The sequence below is a fragment of the Astatotilapia calliptera genome, chromosome 11 (assembly GCF_964374335.1).
Source record: "Astatotilapia calliptera chromosome 11, fAstCal68.1, whole genome shotgun sequence".
NCBI lineage: Eukaryota > Metazoa > Chordata > Actinopteri > Cichliformes > Cichlidae > Astatotilapia > Astatotilapia calliptera.
In genome coordinates, this window is record NC_137432.1 from 10,863,226 (window position 1) to 10,881,527 (window position 18,302).

The following is an 18,302-nucleotide window of genomic DNA, read 5'->3' on the forward strand; positions in this document are numbered from 1 at the left end:
CTGAAATATGGCTAAAATGGTGGCAAGTGGCATCTTGGCAGCTGCACGCTTGACTTTTCTCAGTTCATGGGCAGTTATTTGGCGCCTTGGTTTTTCCACATGCTTCTTGCGACCCTGTTGACTATTTTGAATGAAACGCTTGATTGTTCGATGATCACGCTTCAGAAGCTTTGCAATTTTGAGACTGCTGCATCCCTCTGCAAGATATCTCACTATTTTTGACTTTTCTGAGCCTGTCAAGTCCTTCTTTTGACCCATTTTGCCAAAGGAAAGGACGTTGCCTAATAATTATGCACACCTGCTATAGGGTGTTGATGTCATTAGACCACACCCCTTCTCATTACAGAGATGCACGTCACCTAATATGCTTAATTGGTAGTAGGCTTTTGAGCCTATACAGCTTGGAGTAAGACAACATGCATGAAGAGGATGATGTGGACAAAATACTCATTTGCCTAATAATTCTGCACTCCCTGTATGCTTTCAATAGTGTCATTTAAGTGACCTAGGTAGCTCTGTTTTGGAAGTTAACGCTAGAAATGTGTTTTGGAATTTGTACGTGCTTTGTCTCTAGGGGCCACCGTATATATTTATATATAAACATATATAAATAAAACCACTTTTTTTTAACATTAGTAATTCCTTTTGTGCATAATTTTATATTGTTGTTAATAATAAATTAATTAAAGCAACAAAACAACCTGAAGAGCCGGTTGGGAGCCGAAAGAGCTGGTTCTCTAAAAAGAGCTGGAGATCCCATCACTAACACCCAGCCCACCACTGGGGAGAGATGCCCTGCAGATTCACGAATGATTGGTTGATTTATAATACTTTATTCATCCTGAGGGCAGTAATTTAAGAAAAGTAAATTACACAGCTTACACCTAAATTCTTACCCTATTCAATGTGTCATGTGCCCTGGTGTCAGCTGCTGTCATCAAGACATTGTTATCCAGACGTCTTGTATATATTTTATTTGTTTTCTGAACCTTTCTCTGGCTCAATTAGATGGTAGCAATTAAGTTCAGTTTATCAGCAATTTCTAAAATGCTAAAACCAGCCCAGTTTCCTCCAATCTTCTGCCAATTGATGGAAGTGGAAAGTGGAAAAGTGTGCCTAATGAAGTGACTACTGTTGAATCTGCATAATGTAATGTATGACTCTATGGGGACTGCTTCTAATCTATCGTTTTATTTTTTTCCTCAGTTCAGCGCTCTGTATATAAGGATCTGGTTCTGCTGATCCAGGCAGAGAAATATCAACTAAGGAGCAAGGCAAGGGCTAAAATTTACTAGTTTTATACACTGACACAAAGAAGAGGGCAGGGTGTATAATCATGTGTAAACTACCAGATTAAACCTCAGCTAACTTATTTAATATAAATGTTATAATCATTCCACTGGTGTCATTTAAATTGTAATGTAAAAGAAAAATCAGTGTAATATTTTTGCACAAATAGAAACGAGTTCACCTACTTGTTTGTGTTGTTCTCACACTTGTAACCTACTTCTTTAGGGTGAGAAAAGCTTCGAACAGGACTGCCTGATGAAAGGGGGCCATCTGTGTCCAATGCACAATGGCACAGATTACAAAGAGGTCCGGTTTGGGCCACACATATGTGTGTTGACTCCTCAGTCCACCCACCACCTGGTCCGCTTTTACTTTGTGACGCGCATAAAGAGCATCCTGGACGACTTCCGCCATGGCTTGAAACCAGATCTTATTTTAAACTCCTGTATTTGGGATACTTCAAGGTGGGCGTTGTTGGGATGGAATTATTTGAAGTGCCTCAATTCTATGCTGGATAGGCCCCATGTGGCTGTAGCAAAACAGCCACAAAATCAATTTAACAGACTTATTGTTATTTAACTATTATTATTTAACAGTTTATTACCTCTTTTATCAGTAATGTACTTACTATAAAATATGGATTTCATAAGTTACGGGTTTATTGAAGTCAACTAGTGAACACATCGATCACTTTATTGAGCTACACCACTTCCACTCTGGCGTTATTGTTAGCATAAAAGATTAAATTTAAATAAAGGTTACATTTTAAAATTGATCATTGCCTCCTGTGCCTAAATAAATACATTGATTACCATTAAAAAAAAACGCATATGAAGTAATCACTCCTTTCAAGGATGCCCATTGACCATCACTTTTCAAAATAATCTGTGCAAGTTATTGAATGAGGCTTCCACACACCAAATCCGGTCGTTGGTACTTCCTGGCTTGTGTAGCCATTTTGGAGTTTTTACGTGCTTCGGAGTTTGTACGTGTTTTGGAGTTTTGGAGTGTTTTTGTTTCACTTTAAATTTGTTTAAAAGGAAAAAGCTGAAAATTTAAACAGTTAAAAGTTGAAATGCAAATAGTTGTTTTTTGTATTATATGATTTATTTCTTATATTTTATGTGGAGTGAATAAATAAAAAATTATTTACGGTGGCCCCTAGAGACAAAGCACGTACAAACTCTAAAACACATACAAACTCCAAAGCACGTGAAAACAACAAAACACATAAAAACTCCAAAGTGGCTACACAAGCCAGGAAGTACCAACGACCGGATTTGGTGTGTGGTAGTAACAGGTAAATAAACTTTTTTTTTTTTTTTAATTATTTGAATATATATGAGTGCTTGTGTATAAATACACAACCAAAACACATTTGCTTTCAATTGTGTAATTTATGTGATCTAGGTAGCTCTGTTTTGGAAGTTCAGTTAACGCTAGAAATGTGTTTTGGAATTTGTATGTGCTTTTTGAAGTTTGTACGTGCTTTGTCTCTAGGGGCCACCGTATATATTTATATATAAGCATATATAAATAAAACCACGTTTTTTACATTAGTAATTAATTTGTGCATAATTTTATATTGTTGTTAACAATAAATCAATTAAAGCAACAAAACAACCTGAAGAGCCGGTTGGGAATCGAAAGCTGGTTCTCTAAAAAGAGCCGGAATTCCCATCACTACTCTACATAATCTTGTGAAAACTAAGTACACCCCATGATTCAGTTGCTTGTAGAGCCACCTTTAGCAGCAACAAATTGAAGTAATTGTTTTCTGTATAACTTTATCGGTATCTCGTGTCATTGTGGAGAAACTTTGCCTTGCACTTCTTTGCTGTGATGTTTCATTTCATTGAGGTTTGTGGGACTTTGTTTAGGCACAACTCTCTTCAGGTTATTTTCAATCGGGTGGAGATCTGGACTTTGACTTGAGCCATTACAACATCATGGGTCTTTTCTTTCTCAGACATTCTGTTGTGGTTGATTTGCTGCTGACCCAGTTTCACCCAAGCTTTAGATGGCAAACAGATGACCTCTTATTTCACTCTAGACTTTCATATGTACATATGGGTTTGGAGTTCACAGTCATCTCAGTAACTACAAGGCACCTGGGTTCTGTGGCTGGAAAAAACAAAAACAAATGATCACCCCTCCACCACCGTGCTTGACAGTTGGCATTAGGTGATTGTACAGATTTGTTGTGTTTGATATTCTCCAGACACGGTGCTGCACATTATGGACAAATATCTCTACTTAGGTCTGTCCAAAGGACATTGTTCCAGAATTCTTGTGGTTTGTTCAGATGCAAACCCAAACTGTGTTGCCATGTTCTTCAGGCTTACACCTTGCAACCTTTCCAAACAAGCCATAGATGTTCTTTTTTTTTTTCTAATTGTACTGCCAAAAAACGTTAAAATTTAACATACAAACTGAGGCCTGACAGTGAGATTTTACCATTTCTCTGGGCATTGTACGGTCAGATGGAATGAATTTTCTGGAATGTCCACTCCCAGGAAGATTGCAGCATTGTCCTGACAACACACACCTACAGTAAATGCTCCAGATTAGCAAACTGCTCAAACTTAAGCTTTTATCAAGGTGCTCACAGTTGCTGGTGATCAGTTAATAAAGTGAATTTCATTTGCAGTACCTGAGTGCTAATTCCAATTACAGTGGAACACAAACTTCCATTTTAACTTCTGAAAACATTCTTTTTCCACTTGGCTGCAACTTCATGCCATCTATATCTTCCCCTATAATTCTTTCACTTATGCAGATGACATCAGCACACTCGCTCCTCTATGTCTCACAGATCGTAACAGCCATTTCCATAGCAAACATATGAGATCCCATAATCCAGACAAATTTATTATGCTTTCATCTGACCGAACAATGTGCTGGCTACATTCATCATCCTTCTTGTCACAGTGGTTTCACAAATACAGTATTTCAATTTTGTGTGGTTTTGAGAGCAGTAATTTTCTCCTTGAACATGGTCCAAAGAGATGAACATCACACAGTGCACTATTTAAGCAATCACTGAAATAACAAACAAAGAAAACAAAATCTGTAATGTCACTGGGTGCTTTGGAAACTAATGGAAAAAAAATAAGCAAATCACATTTGTTGCAACATAGAGTTGAGCTCACTTGCATCACTGAGACTGTATATTGGGACCTGCATTTTGCAATGTGCCTTTTTTAAAGTTATAGGTAAGATCCAAACTTGATTAATTTAAACGTATTCAGAAATGATAAGAAGCACAAACACATGGCTTTGCAAATGTTAAAAAAATCGGTCTAATGATAATAATTACATTTTTAATATAATTTAATATAATATTTAAGTCCGTAGATATGTTTTGGTTCTTCATGCTTTCTCTTCAGCAAATTGGTCTCTGGCGCCACCTTACGTCCTATCAGAGAGCTCGCAAGGCGTGACAAGTGACGTCACGTGTTTACAACTGCCAATGAACACGTGGCGCACTGAATCTGAAGCCGTCATTGGTCGAAATGACATCGATATGGGTGGGTACTCTGCCGTTAGGAGCCAATAGGGTCTGGCATGTAAATTCTGTTTGAAATTTTCCCGGGAAATCTGAGTTTCGCGGGAGGGTTCTTGAGCGCGTAAACCGTATCCCTTCATTCATCAGGCCGTTTCCTGAAGCCATTTCTAGACGGGGGAAACGAGAGTTGCGCTACTTTTTAATCCGTTGCATCTGCCTAAATGCACTTTCTGAGGGAAAAATACTTTTCAGAAATCGATAGTTCAGACACTCGTCTTTACTTTGGTCTGATTATTTTTGTAACCATTGCGGCGGATTAGCAGCTATACGAGCTCGAAAGTTCCGAGATAAGAAAGGGGTTACCCTGAATACGCAAGATGAGAAGAGGGACCTCCTCGGCTCAGGAAAAAGTGATTTTAGCAGGGGTTGGAGGCTCTTCTCTGGATAATAATATAATTTTAACAGCTCTCTCGGATCGTTTGAACCCCGGTCAATCAAACGCTACGTATATCCAAATAATAACCACACCACCGCCTTGCAACATTACACAGACATCAAATGTGTGTTTATCCGAGCCTCAGATTAACAACATTTACACAACTCCACAACAAGCTGCAGCAAACGCAGCAGGACAACGACCCGCTCTGGGAAGACCGCCGGTAATAATCCACACAGCTTGCTTATACATTTAGCTTTGCTACGCTCAGCGACACAATGTTAGCTTGCTAACCTAGCCGAGCTTGTTGTTCAGGGCAGCTAATGTTAGCTATTTAGCCAGGGCATTCCCTCGACTCAACCTAGCGAGGTGGCTAACTAACTACCGCTAGCTAAGTTACCCAAGTGAGCTGGTTAAGTGTTTTCGTTTGCTGTGGGGACGCCAGTGACAAGTTTAAGTGAGTTTAGCGTTAACTGGAATGCAGACCTGTCATCTAAGAGAGTGTTAGCAGACTTCATGGTGCTTTTGAGTCCGCTTCACCTTTGCAGCCAGATGGAAATATTGGTAAGAGATGACTAACGTTAGCGCTGGCCTAGTGGCTGCTGTTGGTGTCTTAATTTGGGGGGTTGGGGGATGGTTTCCCTGGCCGGTTCTTGGTAAGCTATATGTTTGTTTTTAGCGTTTTAACGCTACATGATTAGTGGAACTTATAAAGGCATGATGTTATACGCAGATATCGCTACAATTCAGTCTGGGATCTGCTCGATAGATTTTCTCCCAGTCGTCTGTGAAGATGCAAGCCAACTTGGGTAAAGCTTTGAAAATATGCGTTAGCTATCAGAGCTAGTAGCACTATTGGTTATTAGAGAGCAACGTTAGTCGTTGTCGAGCTTGACCTTATTCTTTTAATTCGGCACAACTGTGTCATGCCACTCTTTTGTAACTGAAGTAACGCTGTGGTGCCTTTCATGTCAAGTAAAGTGAAACCCGAGTTTGTTGCTTTAGTGCTGATTCTACGTTTCCTGTATTCTCAACATGCACAAACCACACAAAACAGTTAAAGCTGCATTCAGGGTGTTGTTTTCTTTTCTTTCTCCTCCTGGTTATTCATCTTTTATGAACTCAACCAGTCTGCACATATCAGGCTGTGAGCCATGAGAAGGCTTTGGGGTGAGGGGAGCTGCTTGCTGATATAAAATGGCTGACACTTTGACTGTCAACAGAGGACATATTTCTTTCTTTCTCAGTCTGGGGTTATGCAAAAGATGAAGTAGTAAGTATGGGTTTAAAAATTATAATATGTTTTCCATTTCAGGGGAAAGTGGCTTCTGCTGTGCATGAGTTTTAGAGGGAAATGCAGACCAGCAAGCTGGTGGCACGCTGTCCTGCTCAAAGACACTAAAACAGGATGGATTCTTGCAAAAGCACAGATTCATGTTCATTGGGCTATAATTGAGATGGGTTATTTGATTTAAAAAAAATTATTATTGTATTTTTGTGCTTTAAGAAACAAGACATGGGGTATGTTTATGGTAAGAAGTTTAACATCTGCATTACCAAATCCAATGTTCAACACATGCCATAAATGGGCTTAAACATGGTGAATGGTACAGATGAATCTGGGGACAATGTAGATGCATATGAAGCTAAATAAAAGCTTGTGTTGGAGCCATAAATTGCTGAATCATACGCTTAAACTGACTCGTGGTGGGTAATTGGACATCAGACATTTTTGTCTGGATTTGAGAATTAAGTTTTGGACTGAGCAGAACTACTTGATGCTTCCATTAATTATTTGGCTGGGTGGAGTTATACGGTCGATTATTTATTGGGATTGGCGTTGGTGTGTGGTGGGACGTTCAAATCGTCGACGTGACTCACTCTTGAGCTATTTGGGCTTGCCCTTTCCAATAAATTTGAAAAAATGGAATCTCTGTGGCTGACAAAACTTCTTTCAATTCAGATTTGATGTTGCTGTCCTTGCTGCGAAAACCTCAGGAATACTGAAGTAGTCGACGGAGAACAATCACATTTGGTGACTAAAAGCAGCCTGAAACTAGCAGTCACTCTATGAAACTCTTCTTTGGTCCTATACTGTGTTTTAGAGAGACTAGGCTTATGGAAAGGCTTTGGAAGTGACTGCCAAATAACCACATCCACCCTTAACTATCCCTTCTGCTCTCTCCTAGGCAAAAAGGCGATTGGCGCTCGATGATTCGGACCACCAGTACCAGACAGAACCAGCCAAAACTCCAAGAGGTAGAGGAGGAGCCGCGGCATCAAATGGGGCACGGCTGAAGACACCCAGAAGTAAGAAGGTGGCTCTTAAGAGCCCTCTGTCATCTTGTTTGTTCATTTCACTGCAGATTGTTTCAACTTCATCGTGTCCACGCTCCTGCCGAGCAGCACAGATGGGAACAGTGTAGATACAGCTGTTTTTTTTTTTGTTGTTTTTTTTTAATGGTTATTCCAATAAAATGAGTTTTATTTTTTCCCCTGAGCTAAACATCATCATGAAGGTAAGGTCCTTGGTTCTCTCCGAGTGGTTCACTCAGCTTTCCATGAAGAAAAATCTCTCCTGTGTTATATCACTATATTAGTGGTGTTGATTAATCTGTTTCATCAATATATAAACAGTAGTATTGTGTATCTAAACTATGGAGCTGAAATGGGGAACTCTCTCAACATATTAAAGAAAAGCAGGGAAGTGTTTCCTATGAAGCGTGTTGCTTCCAGACTATATTCAAGCACAGTAAGTAACTTCCTGTTAGTTTGGTGTTTTATTTGGCCTGCATTCTTAGAAAATTTAAAAAAGAAAGTGGGGAGAGAGATCTGGTTCTTTTACATGAATCTAGTGATCGTGGCAGTGTAATACGTGGTCTTGTGGGAGGTCACAACAGGTGACGTGGTGTGGATCTCTGCTCTTAAACCGCTCTGCCCACTGAGAACGGGAATGGGACACTGTGCGAACAGAGCCTTTAAAATTAAAAAACTTTTAGCTTTAAATTGCAACCCGACAGAGGAATTAAAAAGTGATCCTTTTTTGCCAAACTGGCTTGTAGCTCGTCTTCACAAAAATACGCCGGCGATTGTCGCTGAGTCATTTCCCTTTCAGCATTTCCCTGGAAAAACTGTCTTCGGTTTTCCCAATATTGAGTGTTAGTGAGCAATTTGTACTGTAAATGTGTCCAGTATGAAAATGCCTCGCTTGTTTCCAACAATGACTTCAAAGTTGGCTCTTTGTCTTTGTGAATGAGTCACAACACAAAACAGAGTATGATCACCCATCCGTCCAGCAGGTAGTCTGCTTCTTCTGACACCCCTGCTGCTCTTGGACTCCTGTTGACTCTCGGACATATTGATGAAGCTGCGTTTCGCTCAGCCATATGCTCTCATGTGAAACTGCATCTAGCAATGACTGAGTTTTCATGTCTTGGCTAGAAACCGTCCTTCAAATTGCTTAAATTACTTAATTTCCCCTTCTTTCTGCTTTTTGTCCACCATAGCACCCAAGTCTCCACCAGAGAAGACGCGGTACGACACATCTTTGGGCCTCTTAACAAAGAAGTTCGTGGACCTTCTTGCTCAGTCTTCCGATGGTGTTTTGGACCTCAACCTTGCTGCTGAAACCTTACAGGTAAATTGAGGAAGATGCTTTGGTTTCGGTCAGCGTTTTAGCGACTGATGAGTTACGCCGTTAAATCTGTACGTGTGTTCCTCGCTTGCAGGTACAGAAAAGGCGGTTGTATGATATCACCAATGTACTAGAAGGCATTCACCTCATCAAGAAGAAATCCAAGAACAACATTCAGTGGATGTAAGTGGTTATTCTCCCTCACTCTGCCATGCAGGTGCTTGGTTTGGACTCTGCATTTTTCTTTCTCCTCCATCTTTGCTTCTTTCTTTACCTCAGCTGATGTGTTGTATGAGGATACCCAAAAGTGCCGACACTCGAATCATTTTAGTAGTTCGCTCACTCAGAACTCATAAGTTCATAACTGGGCACGAGACACCTGTGCTTTGCAGTTTAGGGTGGCTTTTCATTTAAACAGATTTTGAGTCATGTTTGTGAGCTGTATGTACTGTTATGGTTTTATTTTAAAGCTCTGTTGATTTTCCTCTCATGGCCTAAGATGTAGGTCGTGTCCCTGTCAGGCACTAAAGTTGGAAATGACTACAGAAATTTATTGGGTCAGAATACTTTGAAGGTAGTTTCCCCAGTTTTATGTTTTGAAGTCACTTGTTCTTTACAGGATATGCGGTCAGTGGAGCCTGGTAATCACACCTTTGTAATGAAGGAAAGGTGCTTAAGTGAGAGGTAGCTCATACGTACCGAAACATAAATCCTGTGTTTACTTGAAAAGAAATCAGAACTTTTTTGCACTGTTGAAGTTGATGTGCCAAATATTTGAAACTAAAAACCAAATGGCTGCAATTGAGCACCCTTAGGTGACTCTAAACCGCTGTATTTCACTCTGCACTGGCTTTTCTTTCATTTACAGGGGCTGTAGTCTGTTGGAGGTCGAAGGGGCGCTGAGCCAGAGACAGAGACTGACAGCTGAAGTTTCTGCGCTGGCTGATGAAGAGCAGAGGCTCGAACAACTCATCCAGAGATGCTCTCTGGATATGAGACACATGAGCGAGTTGCCAGGCAACCAGAAATATCCTTTTGTTAGTTGAGATTGTGGCTAAAGTTTTAGTTCAACATAAATCTCGTAAAGATGCAGAGTAAGTCACTACAGGATTGCAAGGTCTTGTTTGTAATCTACTAAAACTGCAGATTTCTGAGCAAACACCAAGCAAGTTCATTTCAGGAGTGTCCACTGCAGTTTTACTAAGAGCAGTGACAACTGGAGAATCAGAAACAACCTGATGATAGATTTTTAAATGTCTCTGTAAGCAGTGTGCTTCTTCAGATCAGTGGGAGGAAGCTGACGGAGTATTGATACGTTCTGACATGAGATTGAAGTCGGTTAGAAATCGCTCTTGACTAGGGAAGCCATTCGCTTCTTAAATGCTGCAGCTCATGTAGGGAGTGGCTGTTTTATTACAAATAAGTTTGTCACAGGCGATCTGATCAAAAACGCCAAACATCAGAAGCCTTTGCTGATTTGAGTTTGGGAGATTCCCCAGTAAAGGTGATTTTCTTGGTCACGTCCAGGCAGCAGGTCCTATAGTGCTATAACCCTTTAACTGTGTAATTTGCGATTTCATTTAAACTTGCACAGAGCGCACAAAGTCAAGGTCTGTTTCAAATTAACTCAAATTTTATGTGGAGGATTGTTGTTCATAAGTCTGAGCTGCAGCTGATTAGTTTTCAGCAGGTGTAGGAGTTCAGTTTGGAAGCCTGAGGGCAGCGTGTCAGGTGAGGAGTGGCACTGGACCATTTCCATTAGTACCTACTCAGGGCGGCTCGCCACAGTTTTCAGGATTTTCCTTTAGGTGATGAGACCTGGTACCAGGCCGGTGTTCCAAGTGACCTAAAAATGTAATGTAAACAGAATGCATACTACCGATCGGCTAGTTGGTGGGTCACTCAGTGAGTCATGAGTGTCTCCTTCACGAAAATCAAAACCGCCATTTATTAAACCCAGCAATGAGGAAAACAGCTGGACAGAAACAACTTTGCTGAGTCTGAAACTCTACACACTGAGCAGCAGGTGTAACGTTGCCTTGACGTCCACCTTTGTAGTGCTTAGCCGCATTGCAATAACGACCCCAAACACGTCCAGTTGGTACTTGGTTGTAATGGAAAACGAGTCGTATCGCCACAAGACTCGAGTCACATCTTGCTGATCTGAGTAGGTACTAATGGTAAACGCTCTTCAGTTTTTTTCAGCGCTGTTCACTGTGACTTCATCAATCGTGGCGATTCATCTCTGTGTATTGAAAACAGACTTCTTTTTTTGTCCCTCACACCAGCACAGTGTTAACTCACCAATAACCCACTCACCAAAGTTGCTTCCCTACAACGTTATCCACTTCCCTAAAATTAAAAATCAAGTTTAATGATAACACTTCTGACAAACTGGAGGAGATCCAGAACTGACTGCAGAGGCACAAATGCAAGTTCACACATAGGATGCGTAGAAGATCACACAATCATCAGAAGTTAATGTTCCTGTAGATCATATATAAAAAAAGATTTTCTGCATAACATTAGCTTGCAGCCAATTATTAGAATCATCAGGGGAAAAAATGGATTACCTTGTGATCGAACTTAATAGTCGTGGTTTGCATGTGTGCACTGCTCAGTAAAGACGCAGAGGCTTGAGATCTTTTCCTCATGGACCCGTGTCCTCAGATTTTGCACACTCAAACTCCTTCAAATACCATGCAGTACAGCTAGTTGCAAAAATAATTGTGCTCGTGCCTTTCATTTGTAAATTGTCATTATGAATTCTTTAAGTCTCACTAATTGTTTTATGATGCCAAAAGGGGGTTTAGACAGGCACAGAATGGTGACATGGCTGTTTCTTAGTCTAAAAGTCTCTTCTCAAAAAGCTGTAATATGCTTTCAGTACTTTAAGAGCTCTGCCTTCAGGAACAACTAGCTGTGTTTTACTTCTCCTCGAACAAACATCTCTTTTCTAACATGTCACAGAAAGCAGGTCATTTCATATAGTCTGTTCTGTATCAACACAGACGCAGTTTTATTTCTTTAACCCGGCTGTTTCCACATATGCTTATGTAACATACCAAGATATCAAACAAGGGAGCCTCAGAGACCAGACGGTTATTGTCGTCAAAGCGCCCACAGACACCAAACTAGAAGTGCCGGACCCTGAAGAGGTTTGTATACATGCTCACAAACACACGCGCCTGATTTTTTTTTTTTTTTTTCGACCACTTGGCATATGACTTGAGTTCTTTTATAGACAAGACTTCATATTGGTTAGGTTCACTTCTGACCTTAGTCGGGTAAGTCAGTCAGTTTTAAATGTAACTATATTGAAGTTTTTCAACGTGATGTCATGCACATCTTGCTCAAGATTTGTCCACCATATTGGATCTTATACAACCACTGGTTGCTAGGCAATAATGTGTGTATTGCCTGATTGGTTCGGAGTGGTTCATGGAGGTTTCTGGTTTTCGCTGGGTGAAATCTGTTGGAAAGTAGGTGCTGCATGAAAACCTCCTATATTGCACCAGTTGGTAGCAGATTTCCCGGTTGCCAGTAGTTCTGTTTTTTTACGCCTCAACCGTAAAAGGTTGATGGCGCATTGTCAGCACCCTGCAGCGCAGGTGGGCAGGCGGGTGATGTGGACCCCCAAGTTTGTAAATGGATAACAGGAGAACTCAGACGAGTTTGAATCTCAGTGACCTCAAGATCAGGGGTCGGAGGTCAAGTTTTCTGAATATTTTCTGAAAACTTTGAATTAAAAAAAAAAAAAAGATTTAAACTTAATTTGGTACCGTTAGTTTTAATTTGTCCTTCAACAATGATTTCTGAGTGGCTCGGTCAGTCTGAGAAATCATTGCACTGAATTGATCATATTTTAGATACATTGCTACATGCATAAACTCCTCCATTTGGTGTGTGCACATGTTGGTAATCAGTAGTACATTTATGTGCATTGTTGTTCTGATTCGAGTACCTGTTCTCTCTCTGTAGAGTTTATCCATACACCTGACCAGCACAAAGGGTCCCATAGAAGTTCTGCTGTGCCCGGATGAGGAAAACGACCCCAGGAGTCCCGTAAAAAATGGGAACACAGACATCAATGGGAACTCTCCTTTCCTCAAAGTCCTTCAAGGTTGGTTTCAGATGGATAGTAGTGTACCGCAGCACTTTGTTTTGTCATTCATAATGAAAAGCTGATCCATTTATTTTGCGTATCATATATCCATAGACTGAGTAAAAGAAAAAATAGCATGATCATTTAAACACATGGAGAAAAAAAAATCCCCATTTCTATTACAGTCACAGAAATTGGCAACATTTAAACAGTTTTCTGTACTGAAGTGAATGAAAACCACATGCTTTGTTTCATTGTTCTTAAATAGTATGAATGGATTGGTAAGAAAGGAGTTCAGTGTTCAGTGCTGATCTAGAAGTGGTTCCAGAAGAGACGTCCAGAGCTCACTAGATTTGCTTCCAGTGCAACAAAACAGCCGTACAGCTTCTTTGAAGACCAGTGGTACTCTTGGCTGTTTTGGTGTCATAACAAATTGTCTCTTTCTCCTTCCACAGATCCCAGCTGCACAACCACTTCTCCTAACCCCTTTCTGGCTCCACCTCCCTCCTCTTCCTCAGCTGTCTCCGTCACAACTCTTTCACCCATCTCATCCACTTACACCAGTCTCCTGCAGCAGACAGAAGACCAGATCCCCTCATCCCTGGGTCCTTTCTTAAACCTTGGGCCTACTCTTCTGGACCAAGAAGATGACTACCTGTTAGGTTTGGGAGACGACCAGGGAATTAGCGACTTGTTTGAATCCTGTGACTTTGATAAAATGCCCTCTCTTGGCCTGGATGAGCTCCTGGGCAGCTAGCATTAGGTGAACAAAATGGACGGAAACACAGAGGGCTTTTTCTGTCCCACAGGGAGTACCGTGTTCTTTCATGGTATAACTAACAAACGTCATCAGCAGTGTAAAGCCTTTGATCTCCTTTTTAGTGGATGCTAATTTACACAGCTGGTTGGTTAAATGTAAATGGGGATGGGAAGGGTATCCACATCTTTGTATGGGTGTTACTATAGAGAGACAGCAAAGAGAGAACAGCTATAAGGAAACATCCCCCACAGTGCTTGGCATTACCTCACATCTGGGGTTATTGCATTGTGTTGAGCATAACCGTGCAGTTACCAAAAAACACCCTCGAGATTGGGAAAGAAGAAAAATCACATTGTTAACTCTTGAAGGATCCTGTCTGGGAATTTGTTTTGGCAAGTAAAAGGTCGATCTTCTTTGTTTTATCTTCGGGTGTGCAGAGCTACCCAGGTAACGCTTTAGGTGTGTTACTGCCAAGTGCTGTGGGTAGAGTTCAAGCTGATTTCATCCACAACAATGATCTGTGACCGAAGGCTTTTACTGCTGACTGTTAAATAGCCATGTTGTGTGTGCACATATGAAACATTTTTGGAAATTATAAAAAATATATATATATATAAGAATGGAAACAGGGCTGATTTTGATGCACAGCACTCGCAACATAGTTAGAATAGTTAGGCTAGGCTGATTATAAAGTTCAGAGTATGAGTATTGGGTACATTTGGGTGTCCATTGAAAAATTATTGTGGAAAATAACCAGAATATGCACTCTTGAGTCATGGAAGCAAGACATTTATGCCACATATTCCAGTGTCTCATCTCCTGACAAATACACAACTTGCTAAGTTGCTAAAGGAAGCTGGAAAAGCCATCATTTCTTGCCAGTGGGTAAATCTGAACACGTGATGTGCAAACTTAAAAATCATCTCCACCCTATACTCTTGATTTGGCAGTTGACGCCTCGACTCTCGCTGCTTTTTACCTTTCCCATCTTCATCAGCAGTAGCCGGCATAACTGAATCCCTTAATGCCTCCTCACTTAGACTGTGTGCAGTGCAATTATACTGTGGATTGAGCTATTCAGAGAAACTTGTGTTCGAATCACTTACCACTCTGTGCGCACTTCCTGCTCGGTGTGTACTGAGACTGTTGTTGGCTCTTTTTAGCTTCAATAACTGTTGAATTTTAATGGATTTTAAAACTGTAGAAATTACTTAACGTCTTGGGTCATCTAAGGGAAAAAAAACAGGATGAGATAGCCACTTATTTAAACTTCAGCATGTAATGAAGGGCTTTTTTTCCTCTGTAAGAAAATGTTAAAAAAAAACAAAACAGCTATTTTGTAATTTAAGTGAATTCAGCGCAACTAAACCGTAGTGACTTGTGTTTGTTTAGAGCTACTGAATTTACCGTGATTAGCCAGCAAAAAAGGCTTGATTACTTGCTGAAAAACAAGCTGAGAGGATGTAATTTTTTTCCCACTTTAGGTATTAGAAACACCATCACAGTTCACTACCAGTAGCTTGTCTGATTACATCCCTTGTAATAGTGAAGTGCAAAGAGACCTTGGCTTTTAGAGATCACAGGTGATATTGCTGCTGTTATTGTTGACTTATCCCCGCCCGACCTGATTGACGTGTGCTTGAGGAATCACGTGTGTGAGTTAATGTCAGAGTCGAGCTTGCGTTAAAGAGTAAGCCTGCCCGTGTGTAAATTGATGTACAGTTTTCTAATTTTTTTCAGTGCACAAGGTACTGTAGGCTACCTCTCACTTAATGTTGCAAAATAGAAAATAGGGCGTTAAGAGATAAATGCCATAGTTTGTATGATTTTTGAATTCTTTTGTTTTAGGAATTGCCCGCGTTTTATTTAGCAGTCATGTCGGAAACCCCGACATTATAGTGGGAATACCGTTGGCCAAAAGCCAGACTCATACTGTCGCATATAAATTTTCACCACTGGGGTGCACATTTGAAGCATAGAAAAGTGGATGAATGTATTGCAATATTTTTTTAGTGTGTGTCGTTTTTGTTTTTTCTCCAATAAGTTATTTAGCTCCTGTTTCAGTGTTTTTGTTTTAATTATGTTTTTTAAATGGAGAGGCACCACTTAGACACAGGCAGTGATTCGCAGTTGGTCTATCTGGTCATGCAGAGACATTTCTGTGTTTTTCGCATCCCTGGTTTGGCTGTTCTCTGTTGGAAGTGTGTAGGAACTTTTGGAAACTTCCCCCCTGATATTCCTTACCATTTTTGCAATTCTCAGTTTTTTGGAGAGTAGTGATGCCTCTCCAAGTGCCCCTATTATGTTCATGTACAACCTCTGTTTCATTATTGCTAAAGGAGCTAGAATATGTTTGCGTGCTTTAATGTTCAAAGAACACATTATACCGTACGTTGCTGCAGCATTTCTGTTCACTTTGTCTGAAACTTGCACTTGTGTGCCTTGAATACTCCGCTCCCAATAATCCCCACAGTCTGCACTAAATGGCTAGTTGGCATGAAAAAGGCAAGGTGACATTATCTGACAACAGAAATGCAAAATATGTAAATGAGAACATCACTTTGGACTGTATTAAAAATACACGGTTGTGCATTCTTTTAGGGTCTGCCAAATTAGCCACTAGGTGCAAGTGTTTTACACAGTGACCGAGAGGTTACAGAAGAAAATCCTCGAATGCAAATTTTATTTTATTTTGTTGTTTGGATGAACTTTATTTTTTGTGCTGCTTTTTGTTTGTTTGTTTGTTGGGTTTTCTTTTGAAGCATTTCACATCTGCAAAATTCTGACGCAAGAGCACGATGGGGGCAATTCAGGAAAAGCATGTTGACTTGTTAAAGAATAGCCTCAACTCTGAGAAGAACATCCAGTCTCTTCATTATTTCAATCTTTACAAAATGCACAAAAATGTCCTGATTTACAGGCGTATTTATATTGGTGTATTTTACATGTATTCATGCAAAGTTTAAACACCCACTCTCCAGTTTACAGTAGGTAAAATATTTTCCCCCAAGGATTTCAAGCAACCAGAATCTGGTTGCTATATTTTATGTCCTTTTACATGAGGGATTTTTGTGTGTGTGTGTGTGTGGTGGAAAGATTGTACCTTTCCATTGGTTTCTAATGGAATGTTGGAGATTTCGTGCACTGCTAAAGCTAGTGTCTGGTAATAATGAGTGACTTAAAATTGCAACTTTTTTTTCATTTCGAAATGTGTGATTAGATCTTACTGAAGTGTATCGTTAGGCTAAGTATGATGCTAACTATGGTCCACATTGAAACAGCTTTGTTTTTATTTTCTTATGGTTATTCTTGAGCTGTTACCAAATACGGTGTAATGATCAGTGAATATTCTGTAAAGCTTATGAAAAAAAAAAAGACACAAAAACAAACAAAAAACAAAAATCTGATTAGAAAGAATTGTCTGTAAAATTATATTTCTGCCTGTTTTTGCTAACTACAGAACAGAGAGCAGTTTGCGATGTGAAGGCATGGGTGAAAGAGCTCATGAGTGTTGGAGATAAAATTGATGTTTTTTGATGTGTGTATTTCAGTTACATGCTTGTTTATGTACATCTGTTAAAATGAGGAATTTGAGCTGTGTGTGCGTGTCTGTGTGTATTGGAGGGGTTGGGGGGGATAAATGAATTTGTTTTTTTGTACTCTGGGCATTTGTAATTGAAAATTTGAATAAAGCAAATATAAATGAGGAAATGTATATTTTGTCTTGATGCGTCTTCAGGGAGTAGTTTGCACTATGGTGGAAAGTTTGGCTGCACTATTAGAAGTCTGTAGGTTCAAACATGTATAGTAACTTGCCACTAATTACACCTTACTAATTGTACAGGTTAGGTCTCCTTGTGTCTTCGGGGATGTTGTAATTGTAAGACCGATTCAACAGGGAACTGGAAACATCAGATTCTGATCCATATTGACATGGCTTCACACAGTTGCTGCAGATTTATTGGCTGTCCATCCAGGTAACTGCTTTCATGAGAACTTGAATCAGTCTGGCTGTTGTTATCTGACATCAGTAATTTGTTTACACTAACAAACCAACCAACTTGCCAACCATTCTCTGTAAACCCAGGAGATGGTTGTGTGGGGGAAATCCCAGACCAGCCTGTCTGGGATTTCACATTCAAAGTTACATAAATCATGTTTCTTCCTCATTCTGCTCAGTTGAAACTCAGCAGGTCATCTTGACCGTGTCTACATGTCTAAATCAAAGTCAGCTTTATTGTCAAAGACCCTATGTACAGTCATACACAGGAATTGGCCCTCAGTGTGCACTAAAACAATATAAAGATAAGTCTTCTGTACAATACTATACAATTATTTAAACAGCAGTGTCCAACACAATCGTAGTGATTGTGGGCAAGTTGGCGTGCAAATGGTGGTGGTTCAGAGTTTGTATGTTTGGGGGGGGTTCAGAGGGAAGAGGTCAATGCAGGTCTGGAGTTCGTGTCTCAGTCTGCTGGTTCTAGCCCGGAGGCTCTTCAGTCTCCTTCCTGATGGCAGCAAATTGAAGAAGTTGGACAGATGAGTTGAGTCACCTGAAATGCAGAGGGC

The 18,302-nt window shown here is 40.2% G+C and overlaps 1 protein-coding gene across 2 annotated transcripts; it reads left to right on the forward strand.

Moving 5' to 3' along the window:
* The first annotated feature begins 4,926 nt into the window (after positions 1-4,926).
* Positions 4,927-17,448, forward strand: LOC113032488 (transcription factor E2F3). Of its 2 annotated transcripts, none has more exons than XM_026185429.2 (8): positions 4,927-5,457; positions 7,424-7,544; positions 8,741-8,871; positions 8,963-9,051; positions 9,737-9,895; positions 11,915-12,026; positions 12,850-12,991; positions 13,429-17,448. In XM_026185429.2, exons 1-8 carry the CDS (start codon positions 5,176-5,178, stop codon positions 13,728-13,730), a joined length of 1,338 nt encoding a protein of 445 aa, XP_026041214.2. In that variant the 5' UTR covers positions 4,927-5,175; the 3' UTR covers positions 13,731-17,448. The 2 variants fall into 2 exon arrangements, with proteins under 2 accessions (XP_026041214.2, XP_026041215.1); XM_026185430.2 differs by lacking the exon at positions 4,927-5,457 and adding an exon at positions 5,588-5,798 and having other exon boundaries at positions 13,429-14,761.
* The last annotated feature ends 854 nt before the right edge of the window (positions 17,449-18,302 follow it).

Bases quoted from the DNA above. Each gene is read 5' to 3' on its own strand.
- LOC113032488 (XM_026185429.2), top strand. From the start codon at position 5,176: ATGAGAAGAGGGACCTCCTCGGCTCAGGAAAAAGTGATTTTAGCAGGG. The intron at 8,872-8,962 runs GTAAATTGAGGA...CCTCGCTTGCAG, and splicing joins TTGCTGCTGAAACCTTACAG to GTACAGAAAAGGCGGTTGTA. The intron at 9,896-11,914 runs ATATCCTTTTGT...GGCTGTTTCCAC, and splicing joins GAGTTGCCAGGCAACCAGAA to ATATGCTTATGTAACATACC.